This window comes from Stenella coeruleoalba (genome assembly GCF_951394435.1).
Source record: "Stenella coeruleoalba genome assembly, chromosome: 18".
NCBI lineage: Eukaryota > Metazoa > Chordata > Mammalia > Artiodactyla > Delphinidae > Stenella > Stenella coeruleoalba.
The window spans coordinates 48,313,566-48,337,829 of record NC_137164.1 but is presented as its reverse complement, the minus strand read 5'-3'; the positions used below and the strand labels follow the sequence as shown (position 1 = coordinate 48,337,829).

The window sequence follows — 24,264 nt, the reverse complement described above, 5'->3', positions numbered from 1 at the left end:
GAAATCTCTTAATTCCTGGGTAGAGGGATCATTAACTCCCTTCTCATTATTGTTATTTTGTGTTAAAATTATATGCTGCCATACAATAAAAACTTTGCCTTGAATTGGCATTGAATTTTCATCAGACTCTGTGAGACGTAGGCAGATTCTAAGCAGTTGCATTATTCGTAGCCAGAGTACTAATAACTAGAGTACGAACCCCGAGCGTGTAGCTTGAGGTGTCTCCTAGCATCTGAAGACATTCTTGCAACACACATTCACTTCCTAGTTGGGGTGAGCACTGAGCAGAGTGGAAAGCCTCAGCTCTGTATTCTGAGGAGTGCCAGATCTCTCTTGTGTTATCAACAGGAGTTTACTAACCCCATCTCAATCCTGGAGAGCTTTCATCAGGATTCTAGGTGGTTGTTCACTATTTGTATATTTTTGTTTGCTGACAACTGTCACTCAGTTTTTTCTGAGCACAGAATTCTCTCCCAGTGGTCATATGGAAGAACTCTAGTAAGACACAAAATCACCACAACTCAGTCTTTCACTTAGGAGCTTATAGCATTAACGGTAAAGAGAAAAAAAGACGTTGAAAGATGTGATACATGCAAGGAGTCAAATTCATTCAAAAACACATCTAAATCAAAATCTAAATATATGTCAGTTAACACTGTCCTATAGGAGAATAGTGTTTTCCCAAAATGTCTTGTGTATGTGCAAGTACTGGATAGAGATTTTTTTTTTTTTTTTAAACCCAAACTCCTGAATTGGTTTCAGGGAAGCATTTTTTAAAAAACTTTTTATTTATTTATTTATGTTATTTTTGGCTCTGTTGGGTCTTCATTTCTGTGCGAGGGCTTTCTCTAGTTGCGGCAAGTGGGATCCACTCTTCATTGCGGTGTGCGGACCTCTCACTATCGCGGCCTCTCTTGTTGTGGAGCACAGGCTCCAGACGCGCAGGCTCAGTAGTTGTGGTTCAGGGGCCTAGTTGCTCCGCGGCATGTGGGATCTTCCCAGACCAGGGCTTGAACCCATGTCCCCTGCATTGGCAGGCAGATTCTCAACCACTGCACCACCAGGGAAGCCCCTGGATAGAGCTTTTGTGTTTCTCTTGTGTTGCTTCTGATTGATCTCAAATAAATGTCTCAGGAAGTCTTCATGGTTCTCTGATAACTCAGTTTCCCACTGTGGATATTCTACTGTCCTTTCTTTATCAGTGTGTCCCTTCTGGTATGGGCTCTGAGTGTGTAGGCAGGGGCTGTGTATTGTTAACTTACATGTGTGTGTTCCACTTATAAGCAATAACAGAGCTGAATGTTGTTAGATCAGTTTCACAGGCCAGCCTCTTTGCAGGTCATTGAAAGCTGCGTTTAGTCATGACCTGAGAGAAGATATTAAAGGCAACTAGAATCTATGTTTTATGGTGCAGTTAACAATTCAAATTATTGGAAGATTAAATTACCTACTCAGTTTAGTCAAGATGATAAGCTTTGCTTCTATGAACTGGGTCATTAACTGAATTATATTTAGGTATTGAGCTTCTACCTGTGGTCACAGGGAAATGTCCTGTGAGACTATAGGAATTCAGCCAGTAATCAGTTCTTCACATAACAGCTCTCCATGAGAAAAAGTACAAACTTATAATATAGAGGAATTGATACAACTAAGGTCAAACTGACTTTATTTTCAGTCTTGATAGAATTAACTCTAATACTCATTAAAATATTTGTGACAAGATCAAAATTCTGCAGGTTAAAAAAAAATCCGACAGATAATATTTCTTATTCTGCACTCCATAGAGACGCTTTGGAAATTTAGGTGCACTAGGGTTGTAAAATCAGATGAAAAGTATTTAACGAAATATGGTTAGTGAGGAAGGAGGGAGCCATCTGTTTTAGGGTTTTGCCTCACCCACGAGAATCATTGTACTTTTTTCAGGGTTGAATGTCTAGGTCAGTCTCCATAGCTTTGGCCCTTGTCAGACACTAAGGCAAAAACAAAATGACAGAGGTCTAAGGTTGTTGATCATGTGTTAGTACAAAGCATCTGACTTCCCTGGAGATATGTCCAATGTTTGGGGTGAGTCATTGAAACTATAGCATTTGGACTTTATTCTTTCATAGGAAATACTCTACTAGCAAGCTGAAAGTCTTGTGATTTTTAAACTGTGAATGTTCTGGCAGTATATCCCAAAGAGTTATGTGAAAGAGAAGAAATTCTGGTTTTAGAATTGGTGCTAGAATATTGGAAGAAATACCTTGTATGTCTGAATGTGAAGCAACCCTGCATATAAGATGATCTCTCTTTTCCAAAGGTAGAAATTACCAAAAATTTTTTTTCCCCCCAGTCCACATATTGAGGATCTACTTTGTACCAGGACTTACTCTAGGCTTTGGGGATACAAGGAAAAAATGTGGGAAAAGAAACAGAAATCACCACCCTCCTAGGGCTTACATTCTAGCAAATCAGTTACACAGAATGTTAAAAGAGGTAAGTGCTATAGAGAGTAATAAAATGGGGGAAAATTCCGGGGGAATGCTGGCTGTGTCAGAGTGTGTCTCTGTGTGTGTGTGTTTTGGTTTAGGGGATGGATGTTGCCTCAAGGTGACATTAGAGCATGGATTTAAACGAGATGAGGAGGGAGCCGTCCAGTTATCTGGGGGCGGACTTGGAGTTCAGAGACCTTGAGGGAGGAGTCTGCCTGGCATGTTCAAAGAGTAGCCAGGAAGCGAGTGGGGCTGGAGCAGAGTGAGTGAGAGAGGGTTGCTGGGAGGAGTAAGGTCAGAGGAAACGAGGTGAGAAGGAAAAGACGAAATCCAGGTCGACTGTCTGAAGGTCACATGGAAGATGTGTAGCCACAGTGCACATTTAATCTATATGTATGTCAAATGCAGAGGGTGAGGGCCCTATAGGACATTGTAGGGATTTTGTCTTTTACTCTTAATGAAATGGGGAGCTTGGAGGATTTGCAGATGAGCAACATGACAAGTTTAAAAAGGAATCCTTTCTACTTTTGAGAGTAGATTGAAGGGGGCAAGGGACACCAGTTAAAAGATTATTGCAGAAAACCAGATGAGAGATAATGAGTTGTATTTCATTTTGTATGAATGTACCATCTTTTGTTCATCCTTTCACTTTTTTCTTCAGTTTTATTGAGATATAATCGACATACAGCATTGTATTTAGTTCAAGGAGTGCAACTTAATGATTTGATACATGTATATATTGCAAAATGATTACCATAAGTTTAATTAACATCACTCACTTCACATGGTTATAGATTTTTTTTCTTGTGAGAACTTTTAAGATCTACTCTCTTAGCAAGTTTCAAATATACAATATAGTATTATTAACTCTAGCCACCATGCTGTACATTACATCCCCAGAACTTATTTATCTTATAGTTGGAAGTTTGTACCTTTTTACTACCTTCATCCATTCCCATTCCTCCCTCCCCTGCCTCTGGCAATCACCAATCTGTTCTCTTTATCTATGAGGTTTTTTTTTTTTTAAGATTCCACATATAAGTGAGATCATACAGTATTTACCTTTCTCAGTCTGACTTATTTCAGTTAGCATAATGCCCTCAAGGTCCATCCATGTCGTAAATGGCAGGATTTCCTTTTTTATGGCTAAATAATATTTATCACAGTTTCTTTATCCATTCATCTTTTGACGGACACTTAGGTGGACTTAGATTGTTTCCATGTCTTGACTATTGTGAATAATGCTGTGATGAACATGAGGGTGCAGGTATCTTTTCGAGAGAGTGATTTTGTTTCTCTTGAATATATACCCAGAAGTGGAATTGCTGGATGATATGGTAGTTCTATTTTTAATATTTTAGGAACCTCCATACTGTTTTCCAAAGTGACTGCACCAATTTACATTCCTACCAACAATGCACAAGGGTTTCCTTTTTCCCACATCCTCCCCCAGTACTTGTTATATCTTGTCTTTTTGATGATAGTCATCCTGTCAAGTGTAAGGTGATATTTTATCGTGGTTTTCCCTGACAATTAGTGAGCATTCACTTGTCGATGAATATTCGGGTTGTTTCCAGTTTGGGGGTATCGTGACTAAGGCATCTATGAATATTTGTGTACAAGCCTTTTTTTTTTTTTTTTTTTCTTTGGTACGTGGGCCTCTCACTGCGGTGCCCTCTCCTGTTGCAGAGCACAGGCTCCGGACGTGCAGGCTCAGCGGCCATGGCTCACGGGCCCAGCCGCTCCGCGGCACGTGGGATCTTCCCGGACCGGGGCACGAACCCATGTCCCCTGCATCGGCAGGCGGACTCTCAACTACTGCGCCACCAGGGAAGCCCTGTGTACAAGCCTTTTTGTGGACATACGTTTTCAGGGCTTTCACCTAAATCTCTCGGAGTGGAATGACTGGGTTGTGAGATCTATGTTTAACTCCCAGGCAGCTGCCAAACTCCTGAGGTATCTGGGCCATTTTACATTTCTGCACACAGTGTATGAGAGTTCCTGTTGCTCCACATCCTTGCGGGTACTTGGACTTTCAAATTAATTAATTAAATTTTGGCCGCATTGGGTCTTTGTTGCCGTGCGCGGGCTTTCTCTAGTTGGGACAAGCGGGGGCTACTCTTTGTTGCGGTGCCCGGGCTTCTCACTGCGGTGGCTTCTCTTGTTGCGGAGCACGGGCTGTAGGCGCGCTGGCTTCCGTAGTCGTGGCTTGCAGACTCAGTAGTTGTGGCGCATGGGCATAGTTGCTCTGCGGCATGTGGGATCTTCCTGGAGCAGGGCTCGAACCCGTGTCCCCTGAGTTGGCAGGCGGATTCTTAACCACTGCGCCACCAGGGAAGCCCCACTTGGACTTTTGGATGTTAGCCATTCTAATAGATATGAAATAGTATCTTCCTGTGGTCTATATTTGCATTTTCCCTGATGGCTAATGCTGGTGAGGGGTGTCTGGATTTTAACCTCTTCATCCAGAAAGTTAATTTTAGCCTCATTGTTGAAGCTTTGGTTCCTTTCAGCTGAGGCTCATAATAATTTAATTAAATAATTTATTTATCTCAGTCGTGGTTGGTACCTTAGCATGTTACACTTTACTTTTATATTTAAATTTAATTTTTAACCTTTTGATCCCTTATAATACATTTTAAAAGTACTCAAAGGTTATGTTATGATGATTTATTAAAGGTTGCAGTGGCCTGTATAGTTTCATGGTTTTGTTTTTAGGAAACGAATACATTTAAAAGGAGAAAGTATAAAAGTGATAGAAAGTTCCAATCTTATCCTTAAATCACTATGTCCGATAGTGTAATTTAAGTTTATGCTTTATTTATTTATTTATTTATTTATTTATTTATTTATTTTTGCGGTACGCGGGCCTCTCACCGTTGTGGCCTCTCCCGTTGCGGAGCACAGGCTCCGGACGCGCAGGCTCAGCGGCCATGGCTCACGGGCCCAGCCGCTCCGCGGCATGTGGGATCCTCCCGGACCGGGGCACGAACCCGTGTCCCCTGCATCGGCAGGCGGACTCTCAACCACTGCGCCACCAGGGAAGCCCTTATGCTTTATTTTATGTAGGATCTATTACTCTCTTTATTTTATCATTTAGGATGAGCGTGCATTCTGTGATAATAACAGGTCTAGGTAAACATATACGATCTCTAAATATTCAACTGAAGTGAGGATTTTTGAATTCTGTTCCAGGTTCCCGATGTTATCAGCAGCATAAGGCAGTTATCGAAAGCTGCCATGAAAGAGGATGCCAAACCCAGCAAAGACAACGAGGACGCCTTTTACAACTCACAGAAGTTCGAGGTCTTGTACTGTGGCAAGGTGACCGTGACCCACAAGAAGGCGCCATCCAGCCTCATCGACGACTGCATCGAGAAGTTCAGCCTGCACGAGCGGCAGCGCCTGCGGGTCCAGGGCGAGCCGCGCGCCGCGGATGCCGGCGAGGACCCGGCGGTGTCGGAGGCCCTGGCGCCCGCTTCCCCCGCCGACGTTCTGTCCGAGGAAGGGGATGGCGTCAACGACACCCACCCCGTCTTCCCCGCCGCGCCCAGCCAGCCTGGGCCGTCCAGCTCTCGAGTCTGCTTCCCTGAGCGGATTTTGGAAGATTCTGGCTTTGATGAACAGCAGGAGTTCCGGTCTCGGTGCAGCAGCGTCACCGGTGTCCTGCAAAGGAAAGTTCAGGACAACAGCCAGAAAACGCAGCCGCGGAGGAGGCATGCCAGCGCGCCCAGCCACGTCCAGCCCTCGGATTCGGAGAAGAACAGAACGATGCTGTTTCAGGTGCTGCCCTGGCCGCGTGCTCTCGGGGTGTTTCCCCATTCTTTGCTAGACGGAAGCAGCTGGGCGGCCAGCTCTTCCCTGGTCCTCACTCTGCAAGCATCCAACCTTTCTGTCATATCCCTTGGGAAGCAGATAAGGCAGGTGGAGAAAGACAGCAAACAAAGGAAAGTTGTGAAGGGGTGAGAGGCAGACGGGGAATGTAAGAAAAAAGGGAGCAGGGAAGGGAGAGGAAGAGAGATGCACTTTCAGTACATCACGGAAAGTTGTTGGGGAAATAAGAATAGATTACTCTTAGCATCACCAGCATTTGCCTTAGGTTGATTCTTAAATAAATGTTATTTTTTTAAATGACTGCAAAAAGTCAATCTTATGAAGGGTTTGAAGATGTGAATCTGGGAGCGTGTGAATCTTCATGATGGAGAAAGAATTTTCTAGAGAGAAAAAAAAGAAAAGTCCAGAGACTCATAGGTGTATTTTCAGATGAGAATACACCAATTTACTCTGTCATACAAAAGAGACGGTTAAAGAAACATCACAGGCCTGATAATTTATTAGACCAGTTATTAAAATGATTTGGTGCAAGCTGTATTATAGGTGTAAAAGATGATTCTTAATTCTAAAAAGTAGTTTTTGAAAATGTCCAGTTCCACTTAAAAGAACTTAATTCTTAACAATGCCCTGTAGAGATTCTTTAATTACTCCTCAGCTTTGAAGATTAATTTGAGTTTTCCTCAGATTTGAGTTTTCTTGAAAAAAGGAGTGACTGCCCTTTTATCCCGTTGCAAAGAGCCCCTGAGAAGGAAGTTGCACAGTGTACCTTGGTAAACAGTCCCAGTATGTAATATTTGCTTGATCAGAAGTTCATGGTGGTTTTGTTCTGTTTTGTTCTTGGTAACTCTAGGCATGTAATTAAAGTGTCTATAGTCTTTCCTGTGGTGATATGTTAACTGAGCTTCCTCTCTTGTTTGGGCTACTGGATTTGTTCTTTTTCTTAGCTAGCCAGAGTCCATGTTGTTAATTTTTTCTAAATGGTTGTTTATTTAAAAAATTTTAAAATTTATCTGCCCAATTGCAAGTATATCTTTCTGTTGATCATTTGTGAGAAAGTATGATTATAAATTATAATTAAATAATTAGTATTTTTAGAAAACATAAGGTGTGGAAAGGTTGCATCTTTTTGAAAAGAATAATTTCTAATTTGGAAAAAAAATGGTTTCTTGTAAATTAAGACCAACTTAACTTTCATGATTTCTAGATGAAAGGAAGAAATGTTTTCAGACAGCTGATAATTGGGGTTGTAGATTTGGTTGGATTGGATGTTGACACACATGTGAATATGTATGTCTGGGATACAGCATTTGAATCTGTATTATTAGTCAAATATTTAACTGTAAAATAATATGTTAGGTTCTTGATAAGTTGAAATTAAGTGGAATAATTTTATTTTTAAGGTTGGACGGTTTGAGATAAACCTTATCAGTCCAGACACAAAATCACTTGTGCTTGAGAAGAATTTTAAAGATATCTCTTCTTGTTCCCAGGTATGTATTGAAGTAGATTATAGTATTTGAAGAAACCAATTAAAGCTTGTTTCTAAATTAACAAAATAACTGGGCTTAAACCCCTTCAGATTTTATTCTTAAAAGCATTTCTTAAGTAGATTTGTCTTAAACTAAGAGTGTTCATGTGCTTGGGTCCCTGCCAATAAGAAAATCCTGTCCAGGTTCCTCATTATCATAATCTTGTCCTCACTTTCATCAACCCTGTTTCCTGGTGTCATGGAAGGAAGTTTTGGGGTGGTGAGTTCTTTAGAAAATATCTTCACAGTTAGTGTTCCTCAGCATCTTGAGCAGTAGGTCTTGTGGGCATCACTGAGTCATGATTGCTCTTTATATTGTAGTAGGTAAAAAAAAGAACTAGTACTTTCAAGTTTATACATGTAAATGCTAAAGTTTGAAAAGAAGGTTTTGATATGTATCTTTGTCCTTTTACTTATTTTTAATTCTCATATTACGTATTTGAAAGTTTAAAAAATAATCTATACAACTATGTGTGTTCAAGATCATATTAGGCACAGTGTCCTAAGTACCATAGTAATAATTTAGAATATCTATATAATTGTTAGAGCTACCTAAATGTATGGCAAACCTAGAAAGAATTTCCGAAGATGTTGGAGCAGAGGGAGTACCTAAAGCTGAATATGGGAAAGTTAAAAATGCAAGGATGCCTCTGAGGAGGTCCCTGGAACAGAGAAGCAGTAACTTCTTTCCTAGCAATGTGCCTTAGGTGTACCTTCAGGGGCCTGGATCTTGCCAAGGCCCTTTCCTATATTTTAATGTTGAAAAATAGTCTGACTTTTTCTTGTTTTTAAGTTTTAATTTTGGAGTTCGCATTGCCATAGGTATGATATCCCTACGTTCTTCCCTTTGAAAATGATAAGCTTTTGTACATCTTGTTAATTACTCTCCTCAGCCTCAGCTAATGTGGTTTCACTTCTAGTATTTTGTTTCAATATTTGTTCTGTTATATGGAGACATAAAATTATATTCTATTCTATTATATTCTACTCTAGTCGTTTAGAGAGGCAGCATCTGACTAGAGGAAGAATATATTGCAAATTTCTAAATTCCTACTTAAAGGACAAAAAATGTGGTAGAAAGATTATTCACTTTAACAAAGTATTTATTAAGCATTCTTGTAATTACATGTTTCCTGGGGGTCCCCGCATGATCATAAGCTCTGTGAGGGCAGGTGTCTTATTCTGTAGGCCAGGGGTCCCCAACCCCCGGGCCGAGGCCTGTTAGGAACCGGGCCGCACAGCAGGAGGTGAGTGGGGGGGGGCGAGGGAGTGAAGTTTCATCTGCCGCTCCCCATTGCTCCCCATTGCTTCCCATCGCTCGCGTTACCACCTGAACCATATTTGCCCCCTCCACCCCTGTCCATGGAAAAATTGTCTTCCATGAAACTGGTCCCTGGTGCCGAAAAGGTTGGGGACCGCTGCTCTAGGGCATCAGAGAATAAGATGTGTTAAGACAGAGCTTGATGCTTAGGTGTTCAATAAATGTTGAATGAATGCTTCTACATGTTGGGCCTTATGCCAAGCATTGGGGAGAGAGTGGTGTACAAACCAGTGTACTTCCTGTTCCCCAAAGCAAGAGGAGTCATCTGAAAAGGCTGTGCTTCTCCCCCCACCCCCCTCCCAGAAAGAAACTAACAATGTTTCTCCCAGAAAGAAAACTGGCAATGCTCGTTGAACATCTAAAGGAAAATAAAAAGAAAGAAAGAAAAAAAAAGAACCCGCCAAACCAAATCTATAAATCTGGCAGTTCAAAAAAGATTTTTGCTTTTCCTTTTTTTTAAAGCAAGCTTTGTGTTCTAAGAATTCAGAAGAAGAATCAAACAAAAATATGAGGAAAATTTGTGCAAAGGCCTTTGATCAGAATAATTGTCAAGTTAACTTTCTGCTTCTCACTGAGTGGCCCAACTCCTGTTATTTCTTTCCACAGAATTGTACTGATAGAGGGTGGCCACATTTGGGAACAGGAGTGCTTTTTAACACATGCACACCTACAAATGTTTCTTTCTTCAAAATCGGTAGGACTGTTTCCCTGGCAAGCATGAGGAATAAGGGAATGGTTTTCTTTACTGGAAACATTACCACTGCCCGAAAACTTGCTGAGCTAATGAGGTCCTGTGCATTTTTCCCATTTAGTACCAAGCTAGTAAAAGATATTCTTTAATCACGAATGAGTTGTATCAGATGGAATTTACTTTCACCTCATGGATTGTAACCTCGCTCCTCCTTACTGACTTTTTTACTTTTTATCGGAGTTGATTTCCTTTTTCCATAGCCATTGGGTAGGTTGAGCTTCTTATTACAAGAATAGTGGTTACTGTTTACCAAACATGCCAGGAACTAAGATATTTCTTAGTTCTAAATCTGAAAAATTTCTTAGAATAGGTACCATTACTATTATTTTATGATGAGAAATGGAACCTCAGAGATACTTTTTAGCAACGCAGCACAATATCTCATACCTGGTAGATTGATTGAACCAAGGCTGAAGCACAAATCTGTCTGATTCCAAAGTCTGTTTTCCTTTCTCTGGGATTCAGGTGATTGCAGGACAACTTCAAATTTTTTGTCTTCATGACTTTTCAAAGTACTGTGCTTTCTGTTAAAATAACAAGGTGCTGTCTACTAATTGGTGTGTATGTATTCAGGGCGATCGAAATGCTCAGATGATTCAGAATCTTGTATTAAGTGTAGCTGAGGTTATTTAGCCTGTGTTCAGGAAGTACAGATTTGTGAATCTGGCTAGTTGACATCTGCAATAATTTCTTTAATGTATTCATCTTCTAACACTTGTGGCTCCTTGAATGTCTATCAATAGACAAACATTCTGGTATTTTTAATGCATGCTTTAGGGAATGGCATGCCATTTAATTAGAGTATTGTCAGTTTTAATGATTCTTAGCCTCATATAAACAAGAACAGCGTTTATAATGAATCATCAGACTGCCCGTTCAAAGATGACCAATAAATTGAAAACTCCATTACTTGCAAACACTGAGTAGCGGTTTTTATTACAAGAGACAGTGGGTCATGCCATCATATTTTTCCTCTTGTGGCCCTGAGTCACAGAGTGTTTGCCAGAAACAAAAAAAACTCTGAGCTGGTCTCACCCTTTTTTATGTATCAAAAGACCACCGAATAAGTTTGCTCTGGCATTATGTCCCCTGTCCCAGTGCTGTGAAGGAGAAATTCATGGAAGTGTGAAAGCACAGAACTATTTCTATAGTGTTGGTTAAAAGGACATAATCCCATAAACACTGCCCTTCTTCCTTCTCTAGGGTATAAAGCATGTTGATCACTTTGGCTTTATCTGTCGGGAGTTGCCGGAGCCCGGGCTGAGCCAGTATATCTGTTACGTGTTCCAGTGTGCCAGCGAATCTCTGGTAAGTGGGGTGACTGCTGCCCACGGGCTCCTGCCCACACCTCCGGCTGATGGGAGAGTCGTCTCTGATGAACCCAAGCCTCACAGAACGGCCATCCGTCGAAAAAGAAGAGCGTGTCTAGAAATAGGTTTCTGCCCTTTGAAACAGCACCACAACAGAAAAACAAAAACAACTTGTCCTGGTAATTTTTAAGCCTAGGTGATTTTCTTGAGTTTAACAAATCTGGAAATGTTACCAGGAGTATTTTTAAAAGGTAGGAAAAGCCTAATAACAGGAGAAGAGCTGTTACTCTTTCCATTGCTCATGTAAGAAGATAGAGAAGACCTCTGATCCTCTCAACTGCTATAACATCTCAGAGTAGATAATGCTTATTTCCTCAGGGTAGAGAACGGTTTTGTTTTTTCCTTTTTATTCCATCAGCCCCTGTCCTCATTTTAAAAATACTTTCTTTATGGTCACATTTTAGCCTTCAATTTCTTTCTTTGGAATTTAGAAGTCAATTTTACTTTGCACCACTCCTATCCCTCCCCCCGACCCTTAAATGGGAGCAGTTAGAGTTTAAGGAGAAATATGTAAGGCAAAGTTGGAAATAGATCTGAGTGACTAAAAATATGTTGATGTTTTCCCCTAAAACATTTTCCATATTCTTCCACTTGTGTTATCTTTCCTAACCATTTTAACACAAACCTTTAGTTGTATGCATTACCATTCTTTGAAGCAGAGCATTTGCTCAGACATAAAATCCTCCCACAATGATTTTCCCCAGGGAAACACACACCACTTAGACATATACAGAGTAAGCCGGGCAGCATTCTCCTCATTTTCTGTATGCACGTTGCCTTCCTTCCTGCTAACTCTTGCCTTCCACATTCCCAGTGTGGACACAGAGTTGAGGAATAATGAAGAAGTAATGAAGAAATGGGAATGAATTGGTACAAAGACACTTTCTGACTAGGGAATATAGCACTCTATCGCTAAGTTTCTTACTCAAGAGAGATCCATTTGAGTTTTGTTCTCACTCTAGATAGTTAGCCATACCAGTGAAAAATCCACCTGTTGATATCCAGGTGACCACTGTATTATAGGTTCAGTTCAGGGCTCGGGATAGAAGTTTGAGAGTTGTTATGTAAAGAATAGTTGAAGGCATGGGGCTGGATGAGCACCCAGGGGGAAGGAAAAGAGAGAAGGCCAAAGAGAACCAAGGCCACAACCCTGGAAAATGCCAACCAAGAGTTGGGTAGAAAATGAGAATGTCAGGTAATCTTGCCCCTCTCCTCACCCATCCCCTGCCCAGCTCTCCTCTCCTCCTTCCCTCCTCTGTCCGTCCTCCTGTCTAAGGCTGATTCTTCCACCACGTTGCAGATCCTTGCTCTCCAACCTTTGCAAAACCTGTTGTATATCCCGTATTTTATTGTTTTGGCAGTTCCAGTTACGCAACTTTCCAATTTAGAAACCATAATGCGTTCTCCTGCACCATCGAGATCCACTTGTTCACCAAATCCTATAAACTCAAAGGTAGAAATGTCCCTTATATCCATCTCTCTTCCTTTTCCTCTCTGTTTGGAATGAAGTCTGGGCATTCATCTCCTTTACTAAGACCATTGCATTAGTGTCCTAACTAGTCTCCCTGCCACTGGTTTAATCTGTCATCTATCCACTTACTACCTTATGCTATATATATATTTTTTCTCACAAAATTCTCTCACTAGGGGCCAGCTTATGCCTCCTTATTAACGGACAAAATCTAGATTGTCTAGTGTGGCAGAAGGGGCTTCCTCATTCTTCTCCAGCGCTCACCAGAAAGCTTGCCCTTTCATGACTGTGTCCTCACACGTGCTATTCCGTGTCCTCAGCTGTCTCCAGGCCAGACTGCAGAAGCTGCTGTGATGACTGGTATGATGTTGCTTTTATTTGGCTTGCTACTGAAGCAGCAGATGGTTCGTGCACAGGACACATGAGATGAAGGAAGTACATGAGAGGCGGGGCTCACAGAAATGCCTCTGAAGTTCTGAGGTCACTGTTGGCTGCATGCAGTGAGGGGTCTGCCAGTCAGTGGAGACCAGAGCCAGGGCTTGCTGCTTTCATACGGTCAGGTGGGGGATTTGATCGTGCCAGCCTCAAGGGTCCACCTGGCTGCTATACAAAGAGATTGTGTATGTCTCTATCTGTTTTCGTATTCTCTTTCCGGCTGCTTCATTGGATGGGAAGCAGGCCTGGCTTGGCTTTGCTGTGACTTTAATCCCCTTCCCCTTCTTTGCTACTGTGTATTTTTAAAGATCCTGTTAAAAGATCACCTCCTAGGGAAGCCTTTTCTAACACCCTTTCTCAGGAATTGAGTCCTTTGGTTGTCTTGTTGTCAGTGCTGTCAGCACATCTTATTCATAGATCTCCGGCAGTTCCTGCAAATCCCTTATCTTATTTATTTGTTCACATAACTTTCTACTCCACTGGACTGTGAATCCTACAAGGTTAGGACCGTCCTTATGGTTGTTGTATCCACCAGTAGTTTCTAGGATAGCAGGGCTTGCTTGTTAAGTGTATTTTGAGTGATGGAGTGTGTTACTCAGAACTTCAGGCAGTCATTTTCTAGGTGCTGGTTAATCTCTGATTACTGGATAACTGACACCAAGAGGAAAACTGTAAAACCTTCTGATTTCCAATCTCTTTTAAAAGTTTGTTTGTATTTTTTAGTCTTTTCATTTTACCCTCCTGCGTGTAGAATGAGTTTTCGAAACGGAGTCAGAGTAGAAAGTCTGGGAACACGCTGCATTTTTCCACCTTAAGAAGCTCTGTGACTAAGGCAACAGACTAGACTGGCTGAGAATGTCTTCATATTACATTGAAGCTGCCTGAGAATCTTATTTTGGCATCATTATTCTTAAGAATGGGCCTATGCTGGAATCTTTGAAATCCTGTTTACTCTACTTTTATCTGTAAGCACCTTAAATGAACGGTGAGGCATCAGAACTGCAAGATAGAGGAAAAATTAAATGTACATTTCCTGTATAAAGGAGGCTGGCTCATGCAGCTGACGTTAGAGTAAAACAAACGGTCAAATATTACAGGTCTAAGCAGTATTACGATTGATGTGGCTTGGCTGTTGTGAAAGACAAAATATTGCAAAACCACACATGCTGATTTGTCTTCTCTGAGTGCAAAAAATATATAGCTAGCATTTTCTGTTGCTTCTTTGTAGCAATTGCTATGAATTGATAAGCAGTATAGAATAGAGTTCTGATGGGCCCTGGAGGGTTACAGTGTAAGGTTTGGATGCTCTGTGCACCTCCCTCCCTCCCTCCCTTTGTCCCTCCCTCCCTTCCTTCCTTCCCTCTTTTGTAAAATATCTCAAGGCAGGTGGTTTAAACTTGTTTGACCAACCCTTGAGATTTCTGGAACATATCATTTCTGCTTTCTCCAAAAGTGATTTAAAAGGTGTGAAAAAAAATGGAAGTGACTACTATTCATAGACAAAGTGGAACTCCACAGATGCACACAACAGTATCCAGGGAAAGTATAACCAACAAAACAAATCGAAACAAAACCCCCAAAAACCCAGGGTACCGAGACCCAGGATTTGTATGGGGTTAAGAGTGTAGAGTTTTCCAGAGAATTAGACTAGGTAATCTTTTTTTTTTTAACATCTTTATTGGAATATAATTGCTTTACAATGGTGTGTTAGTTTCTGCTTTATAACAAAGTGAATCAGCTATACATATACATATACCCCATATCCCCTCCCTCTTGGCGTCTCCCTCCCACCCTCCCTATCCCACCCCTCTAGGTGGTCACAAAGCACCGAGCTGATCTCCCTGTGCTATGCCGCTGCTGTTACATTTGGTAGTGTATACATGTCCATGCCAATCTCTCACTTCGTCCCGGCTTACCCTTCCCCCTCTCCATCCTTACACATTCTGTGATTCTTATTCTAAAACGCTATAAAACACCTAAGTTTGGTATATAAATGTTTATGAGCATTATCTTCATTATGGATTTTCACCTTAATGTCACAAATTGGCTTTCTTTGTTCCATCTTATAATTTTCTCTGGAAATTTAATTTTGCCTGATGGTCACACTAAGAATACTTTCTTTTTGGTTCCATATGATTGATTTATCTTTAACCATTCCTTTACTTTTAACTTTTTAACACTGCCTAGGATTTTGTTGTTGTTGCTGTATCTAAACTAAAACAATTAAGTTATTCATAGTATGCTAATTTAACTTTTAGTTGCTCTGATTCCATATGAGAATTTATAGGCCGTCTGGAAAAAGTGGTAGATTAAAAAAAAGTAAAACATTTAAAATTTTAGAAGTCGAATAAAGTTTCTAGTAATATTTATGGCTAGGAGAAATTGGTAGCCACATTTCAGTCACCATTGAAATGATCTCTTGGTTCATCTAGAAATAGATAAGAAAATATGAAAGTTCAATATATCCATTGGGGACCTTTTGCAACACAAATATATCCATTGGGGACCTTTTGCAACACAGTATTACCAAATAGCAAATAATAAACCTACATGAAAGCTAAGCGGATGACTGACCCCTTCAGTGCCTTAAATAAATGAGAAACAAGAAAACAGAAATAAACATCTGCATAAGTGATTGAAATTGCTTTTGAATACATCACAAGGCAAATGAAATGAAAATGCAAAGGCATTAAAGCATGTAGTGCTTTTATTTTTTATTTTTGCGGTACGCAGGCCTCTCACTGTTGTGGTCTCTCCCGCTGCGGAGCACAGGCTCCAGACGTGCAGGCTCAGCGGCCATGGCTCACGGGCCCAGCCGCTCCGCGGCATGTGGGATCTTCCCAGACCGGGGCACGAACCCGCGTCCCCTGCATCGGCAAGCGGACTCTCAACCACTGCGCCACCAGGGAAGCTCGTGCTTTTATTTTTAAGAATTAGAATTCTTTGTTTTTAATTATGTTATAAAAGAACAGATTGTGAATAATTCATTTTTTGTGCATGGAATGTTGTGAAATTATTTATAAGCCTTTTAAAAAGATGGTTATATAGTAAAACATAACTGAATGATGACTGGCTGCTTGGTGCTTGAACTCTCCTTTTAGTAATATCAGATGAATAGAGTTTCTTTTTATTCCAGGTTCTTCAGGCATTCAAATGCAGAAGTAGATTGAATCCTTTAAATGGTAGCTTTTTCTTAAACCAGGCCATAAGGGAAGGGGATAAAGAGTCTTTTTATTTTTAAAATTTTAAAAAATTTATTTTATTTTTTTATTTATTTTTGGCTGCACTGGGTCTTCGTTGCTGCGCTCGGGCTTTCTCTAGTTGCAATGAGTGGGGGCTACTCTTGGTTGCGGTGCGCAGGCTTCTCATTGCGGTGGCTTCTCTTGTTGCGGAGCACGGGCTCTAGGAGCACGGGCTTCTGTAGTTGTGGCACACAGGCTCAGTAGTCGTGGCTCCTGGGTTCTAGAGCGCAGGCTCAGTAGTTGTGGCGCACGGGCTTAGCTGCTCCGTGGCATGTGGGATCTTCTGGGAACAGGGTTCGAACCCATGTCCCCTGCATTGGCAGGCAGATTCCTAACCACTGCGCCACCAGGGAAGCCCTAAAGAGTCTTTTTAAAAATGGGTTATGTGTGTGAGGGTTCTTTTTCCTCCACATCCTCTCCAACACTTGTTGTTTCTTGTCTTTTTGGTAATAACCATTCTAACACATGTGAGGTGATATCTCCCTGTGGTTTTGCATTTCCCTAATAATTAGTGAATTTGAGCACCTTTTCATGTTCCTGTTGGCCATCTGTGTTGGTTTGAATGTGCATTGGTGCTGCCACTATGGAAAACAGTATGGAGGTTCCTCAAAAAATTAAGAATAGAACTGCCAGGTGATCCGGCAATTCCACTTCTGGGTATTTATCTAAAGAGAATAAAAACACTAATTTGAAAAGATATGTGCACCCCCATGTTCATTGCAGCATTATTTATAATAGCCAAGATATGGTAACAGCCTAAGTGCCCACCGACAGATTAATGGATAAAGAAGATGTGATATGTATATACACACACAATGGAATATTTTTCAGCCACAAAAAAGATGAAATCTTGCCATTTATGACAACATGGTTGGACCTTGAGGGTATTATGATAACTGAAATAAGTTAGAGAAAGACAAATACCGTATGATTTCACTCATATGCAAAGTATAAAAAACAAAAACAAACACATAGTTGCAGAAAACAGATTGGTGGTTACCAGAGGGGCTGGGGGTGGGAGGGAGAGCAAAATGGGTAAAGGGGGTCAATTGTATGGTGGCAGATGGAAACAAGACTTTTGGTGGTGAGCACACTGTAATGTACACAGAAGTTGAATTAAATGTTGCACCCATGCAACTTATTTAATGTCATAAAACAATGTTACCGCAATAAAACCAGAACAAAACAAAACATGGTTTATGAAGCATGGTAAATGGTTTTGAATATCAGAGCTAGTTTGGATGAGGCCCTGGTACTTCATAGCTCCCCATGCAGGTTTTAGACTTTGGTCTCAATTGTACAGTGGGTGAGAAAGCCACACTTTACACTGATGATTGTGCCACAGAGGAGGAGACCTGGCCTGAAGTCGGCTTGACAATGCCTGGAGGATGAGCTGTTAGTTGACCTCAAAGAAGCAACCAGGAAACCAGAATGCTAGATTCCAACTTCTTGACTGAGTCACTGGAAGAGCAAGGAAGAAACTACCTGGCAGTTCTCAAGCTGCTGGCCTAGGGCTGAGACCCAGCTATTAGGCAGCATGACTGCAGAACTTCTTAGTGTCACAAATCAGAAGCCAAATGAAAATAAATAGAAGCCATAGAGAAAAGGCCAGTAGTCTTCATAGAATTCCCCCAACATTATTTATTGGGCTCATTTCCCCCTAGAACTTTGGTTAAACACGTGTTCGCTTGATGTTGCACTAAAAATGATCCAAAAGGATAAAGTAAATAAGATACCTATTAACACAAGTGATTTGTTAAACCTATTTTGTTGCTCCCTATGTATTGCAGACAAAACTTCCAAAGAAATCTTTATCTGATAAAGTACTTTAATTAAACAAAGACCTGAGATAACCAGCAATGACCTACTGTATAGCACAGGGAACTCTATTCTGTGATACCTATATGAGAAAAGAATCTGATAAGGAATGAATATATGTATATGTATAACTGAATCACTTTGCTGTATACCTGAAACTAACACAACATTGTAAATCAACTATAATCCAATAAAATTTTAAAAAAAAGAAAAAAAACAAATACCTGATTGTCACTTAACTGTCATAGCATAGCACTGAGTGGGATTCAAAAATGGCATTCAAGTAACAGATCAGTATTATGCACATTAAAATGGTCTTATTTCATCCAGTCTTCAATTTTATGTATAATTAATTGAAGGTCTAACTTTGAGACATTATTTTCTCACTACCAGCTCTGTGGTCATCAAAATTCCATTATTAGTATTTAGTCAGCATCAACAAAGTTTCACATTGCTGTTGGGCTTTTAATGTGTTACCATGAAAGCAAACTTTTATAGACCTGGATTTTGTTTCTTCTTGTAGGTTGATGAGGTAATGCTGACTCTGAAACAGGCTTTCAGCACGGCCGCTGCCCTGCAGAGTGCCAAGACCCAGATTAAGCTGTGCGAGGCCTGCCCTATGCACTCTTTGCATAAGCTCTGTGAAAGGATTGAAGGTACAGTATAAGTTGGCCTTGGCAAAGACGAGTTTGCTTGGCAAAGACAAGTTTGCTTTGGCATTGGGGAAGTGAGAAAGTCGCTACTGTCATTGAATGCTTCTTTGTTTTGAGGTGAACCGAGAACCCCAAGAATCATTTCTCATGTCTAGTCAAATTTGTGCTGTCAGTCTCTCCTAGGTGCTTGGCTTTTTTTCCTCTTTCTTTTTTCTTTCTTACTTTTTTTCCGAAGGCAGACTCAAGGGAGGAGCTTGCATTTCCCACAGTTCCTAAGACTCTGCTATGTGCAAAGTGGGAACTGACCAAATATTTGTTGAATGAATGAAGAGAGGCAAAACCATCCCAGAATATCGACTGTTTAAGTCTTTTTTTTTTTCCTTTCTCACTCGATGATGTGTTCTTTTTTTCCTAAAGGTTTAGAACAAGAATGAAACTTGCTTGGCTTTTCAGGGTCGTTTGAAAATCACACAGATAATAGGCATGATGTCATAAAGCAAGTTTTTTTAAAAAATGTGTTTTGAGGAGGGAGAAGAGCATGAGGAAGAGGTGACTCTGATTCAGTTTCCCTTTCTTCTCCTTGTCTCTTACTAATAAAAATGGTTGAAAACTACTGTGCCAGAGAAGACACACAATTTGATAAACACTTGTTCAGCATCTAGCACGTGCCAGGCAGTGTGCTTGGCACTGGGGATGCAGAGATGGTTGAGATGTGGACCATGCCTTCAGGAAGCTTAGAGTCTAGAGTGGGAGACAGGCTTGTGAGCACGTAAATGCAATCAGTACGATAGGTGTTGGAGTCGATGGGGAGAGTGTGGACTCCAGAACAAAGCAGAGAATGGACGAGCCACTGTCAGTGCAAATGGAGATATCTGTTCAGTAGGCAGGAGAATCATAGGCACATGGGAAAAGTGATGATGAACAGCTGTATTTATTGAACATCCACTCAACTGTGTGAACAAGCACTATTTAAATGTAATACTCAAAATTTTAAAATTTATAACTATAATTTTACAGAATGCACCTTATTTTCAAATATACATGGAAACTTTACAAAAATGGAACATTCTTTGGTGTATGGTAAAGAGAATGTTATAAATCTAAGGAGGAAAGGCTGAGTGATTCAGGAAATGGCGTTGGATCAATTTGCTATCCAAAGAGACAAAGATTCCTTCCACTTATCCTACTCAAAATACATTCTAGGTGGAGCAAAGTCCTCAATGCAAACAAACAAAATGCTAAAATCATTCAAAGAAAGTAAAAATATTATTTTGTCCCTAAACAAGAAAGCCTTTATTAAGACACAGAAATGCAGAAACTACCAAAAGAAGACATTGACAGATTTGACTTCATAAAATCTTAGTATTTTTACACAACAACAACTGCTTACTTGGAAGTTAAATGATCAGTAACAAATGCTGTTTGAGTAACAAACAGCAGATTGCTGTTCAGAATTTGTAAAGACTGTTATTATCTATAAGAAAAAGATAAAAGCACCAGTAGAAAATTACACAAATCATATTAAAAAACACTCCTCTGAAAAAAAATTTATAGTTTTAGAGGCCTTTGTAAAGACAGAGAATACAGGGGCTTCCCTGGTGGCGCAATGCTTAAGAATCCTCCTGCCAGTGCAGGGGACACGGGTTCGAACCCTGTTCCCAGAAGATTCTACATGCCGTGGAGCAACTAAGCCCGTGCACCACAACTACTGAGCCTGCGCTCTAGAGCCCACAAGCCACAACTGCTGAGCCCACGTGCCACAACTACTGAAGCCCGCGTGCCTAGAACCCATGCTCCGCAACAAGAGAAGCCACCGCAATGAGTGACCTGCGCACCGCAACGAAGAGTAGCCCACGCTCTCTACAACTAGAGAAAGCCTGCACGCAGCAACGAAGACCCGATGTAGCCAAAAATAAATAAATAAAATAAGTTAATTGAAAAAAGAAAGAAAGAATACACATTATACATCCAGAAATAGTAGGGTCTCTTCCAAGATCATGAAGGGAGTGAAACTTAAGGTTCCCTAGCTTCAAGGTATGCATATATCTGAAGGGAGCAAATGAAGGGTTCATGTGAACTGGAAAAGATTCACACGGGCTTCTTTTCCTAAGGCCTTAGATAACACCTTCTGATATGATTGTTTTACCCTTGCCTTTGACATCGGGCGAAGAGAGCTGTAAGATAGGGCAGTGTTCTGATAGTAAGAATGAAAGGAATAGCAATAATGCAGTTGCTCCCATAAGACTTACTGTGTCTCGGCCCTGTTGTGTTTTCCATATATTAGCCCACTTAATCCATACTGAAATCCCACAAGATGGGTAGTGTTTTGAATCCTCATTTTACTGATGAGGAAACAGGCGCCGAGACACACAGTGGGTAATAACGGCCACATCCTTATCGCTTAGGAGGGGCAGAACCAGGATTTGAACTTGTTCCATCTGTTTCCAAAGCAACTTGATGTCCTCTCTGAAAGAATATCAGAAAGCCAGGATTTTCAGGACCAAGCTGTCTTGAAGCCTTGGCATCAGTGTTTCCCAAAGAGTTGTTTTCATCTGGGTAAGATAACAGTGTGAATTCTAAACTTGTGTTAGGCTTAAGTACAAAGTATAAAGCTGGAAAAAGGACCACATTCAGATTCAACACAAATTCACGGGAAGAGAAAGTGAGAAAGATATTTAGAGATATTTAGAAGTATCTAGATATTTGTATTTCATATTACTTACTCATGTCATTGACTCACCTGTCAATACCTTTGGCTGCATTAATAAGGAGTTCTTTCTCTACTGAAAAAAAAAAAGAAAGGGAAAAGATGCATATGCTCATGTTGAGTCCTAATCATCTATCCCTGTGTCAAGGGAGCCTTGTCATTTAGACCAGGAAGAAAAGCACCAGCCATGTTGGGGGACCAAAGTGAATCCAGGAGACAGTGTCTAAGGGGACCATCTCTCAAGGACCAGTCCTCAGAATGTGAAACTAAAGGGATGTTGAGCACTGTAGAGGTGGATCAATTACCCTCAGTCAGGTTTTCCTGCAATAACGTGCATGAGGGCTAAATAGTATCCTTACCTCTCAGGATCGGTTAATTCACTCACCAGTGACTCTAAACAGTGGGGAAGAAGAAAGGCAAATCAGATGCAAGGCGGAGTAGGGGGCATGCATAATTTACAAATAAGCTGTTTGCAATTCCTCCCCTGAAATAAAGGACTAAAGAAACTTCCTGGGCCATAGATTTAGTTACCTACTTCAAATAAGGACCCTCTTTACTTCTCCTCTTTTTAATCTTTTATCCTCCTACACATGCTAATAACATGCTGGAATATTAAACAACATAAAACAAAACAAAAACAATCATGTGAATCAGTTTCTTAATATATTGCCTAAGGAACCTATTAAGGAGGCTTTGCCAGCAAATAATAAATTGTGGTAGTGAGTGGCATCACACCGTCAAAATGAATTTTAGTGTTTCTGTACGTGGTCACAGAGATTTTCACAGCATTTTATTGTACATTGCACAAAGAAAGGTAGAGCTGAGAAGTTTTCAGAAGTTTTTCTTCTTTCTGCACAGTGGTTTAAAATAGACCCAGTGGTGGCACTCTACACGTTCTAACCATCATGAAATGAATTCTCGTTCTTTTAAAACAATGCATATTTTGAGGTGAATCTCTCCTAGGGATTTTAAAGTACAGTCTACCTATAACAGTCATTAAATACTATACGTGGCTAGATATCCTCTTTCTAATCAAAGTACGGTAACAGTAGTATAAGTGGTCCCTAACTATGTAAAGGAGATCTGTTCCTTAAAAATGGATGGTCCGGTGAATCCTTGTAAATATGAATTACATTTCCCTTTTTAAAAAATTTATAAAAACAAAAATGTTTTCATGGAAAAAATTTTTGCCCAAGGACTTAATATAAATTATATGCAGAAGTACACTAGATATATAAATAATATGGTATAAAGAGGTAAACAATTTATTGGGAAAATAGTAACACTAAAAAATGTCACTAAAAACTAATAAGGGCTTCCCTGGTGGAGTAGTGGTTGGGAGTCCGCCTGCTGATGCAGGGGACACGGGTTCGTGCCCCGGTCCGGGAGGATCCCGCGTGCCGCGGAGCGGCTGGGCCCGTGAGCCATGGCCGCTGAGCCTGCGCGTCCGGAGGCTGTGCTCCGCAACGGGAGAGGCCACAGCAGTGAGAGGCCTGTGTACCGCAAAAACAAACAAACAAAAACTAATGATGCCTTGGTTTTATTACCAAGACCTGTATGAGGGGGAGAGCTTCCTGTGTAAGCTCTAGCTCTACTTTTTAATATTAGTAGCTATTCTTTCTTTTTTAAATGTCAAGTTTTAAGCTTAGAGATTTTGGCCAAGGCTAGTATTCACCTATGAGTTTCTAGGGTGGCTAAGTTTGTTAGTATATTCAATGGTATCTGGTTATGCTGTTGATTTGGTATCATGTATACATTTTTTGTTAATAAGTGTGACTTCAAGATTACTGACGAGGGCTATTGATTTTGGTGAGGAGGTTTTCCATTTTGTTTTAATCATTTTATTGTAGTGTTCCAAGGTCTGTCATAGGCAGGAACACATCTCCTTGGAAAGATTTAACTTCAGAGCCTGCTGGTGAAGGGACAAGCTGCAGTGCATTTTATATATACATATATATATATATATATATATATATATATATATATATACACACACACACATACATATATATAAATATATATATATATACACATACATACACATTTTGATCTCTGTGGCTAGAATCTGTTTAACACCAATCCCCATCATTTCCCTTAGGTCTCTATCCGCCAAGAGCCAAGCTGGTAATACAGAGGCATCTCTCGTCCCTCACAGATAATGAGCAAGCTGACATCTTTGAACGCGTTCAGGTAACATTATTGATAGTCCTCACAAGTAAAGTATAAGGAATGAGAATTGGACCCTGTTTCTGTGAGTTCCTTTTTCCATTTCTCTATCTGACGTTAAAGATAGAGATACTACTGCACTGTTGGATAGTTACTACAATGCCACTGTTACTTTTGTTTCTAAGAGCAGCTAAATGCTTCGCTTTACTTACGTTTGTCTGCCAGACAGACAAAACGAAATGAGGGTAAAGTAAAACAGTGAAAGCTGTGTTGCCATAATGTGCTCTCCGTCTGTCTGTTCAACAGAAGATGAAGGCAGTCAATGACCAGGAGGAAAACGAACTTGTGATTTTACATCTGAGGCAGCTGTGCGAAGCCAAGCAGAGGACACACGTACACATTGGGGAAGGCCCATCGGTGAGATGTTTTCTAGTTGACCTATTTTTGGTTTTTTCATATATTCAGTCAAAATATCACAGAAGATGTAAAAGGAGTTT

At 40.5% G+C, this 24,264-nt stretch overlaps 1 protein-coding gene across 3 annotated transcripts in view; it reads left to right on the top strand.

The window, feature by feature from the left end:
• Positions 1-24,264, top strand: part of TBC1D4 (TBC1 domain family member 4) — a 221,600-nt gene that overhangs the window by 133,720 nt on the left and 63,616 nt on the right. For all 3 annotated transcript variants that reach the window (XM_079903215.1, XM_079903217.1, XM_079903216.1), the window contains exons 2-7: positions 5,667-6,254; positions 7,706-7,795; positions 11,109-11,213; positions 18,765-18,897; positions 23,700-23,791; positions 24,074-24,184. In XM_079903215.1, the coding sequence (XP_079759341.1) occupies positions 5,667-6,254; positions 7,706-7,795; positions 11,109-11,213; positions 18,765-18,897; positions 23,700-23,791; positions 24,074-24,184 (1,119 nt within the window). The remainder of the gene's footprint in view (positions 1-5,666; positions 6,255-7,705; positions 7,796-11,108; positions 11,214-18,764; positions 18,898-23,699; positions 23,792-24,073; positions 24,185-24,264) is intronic.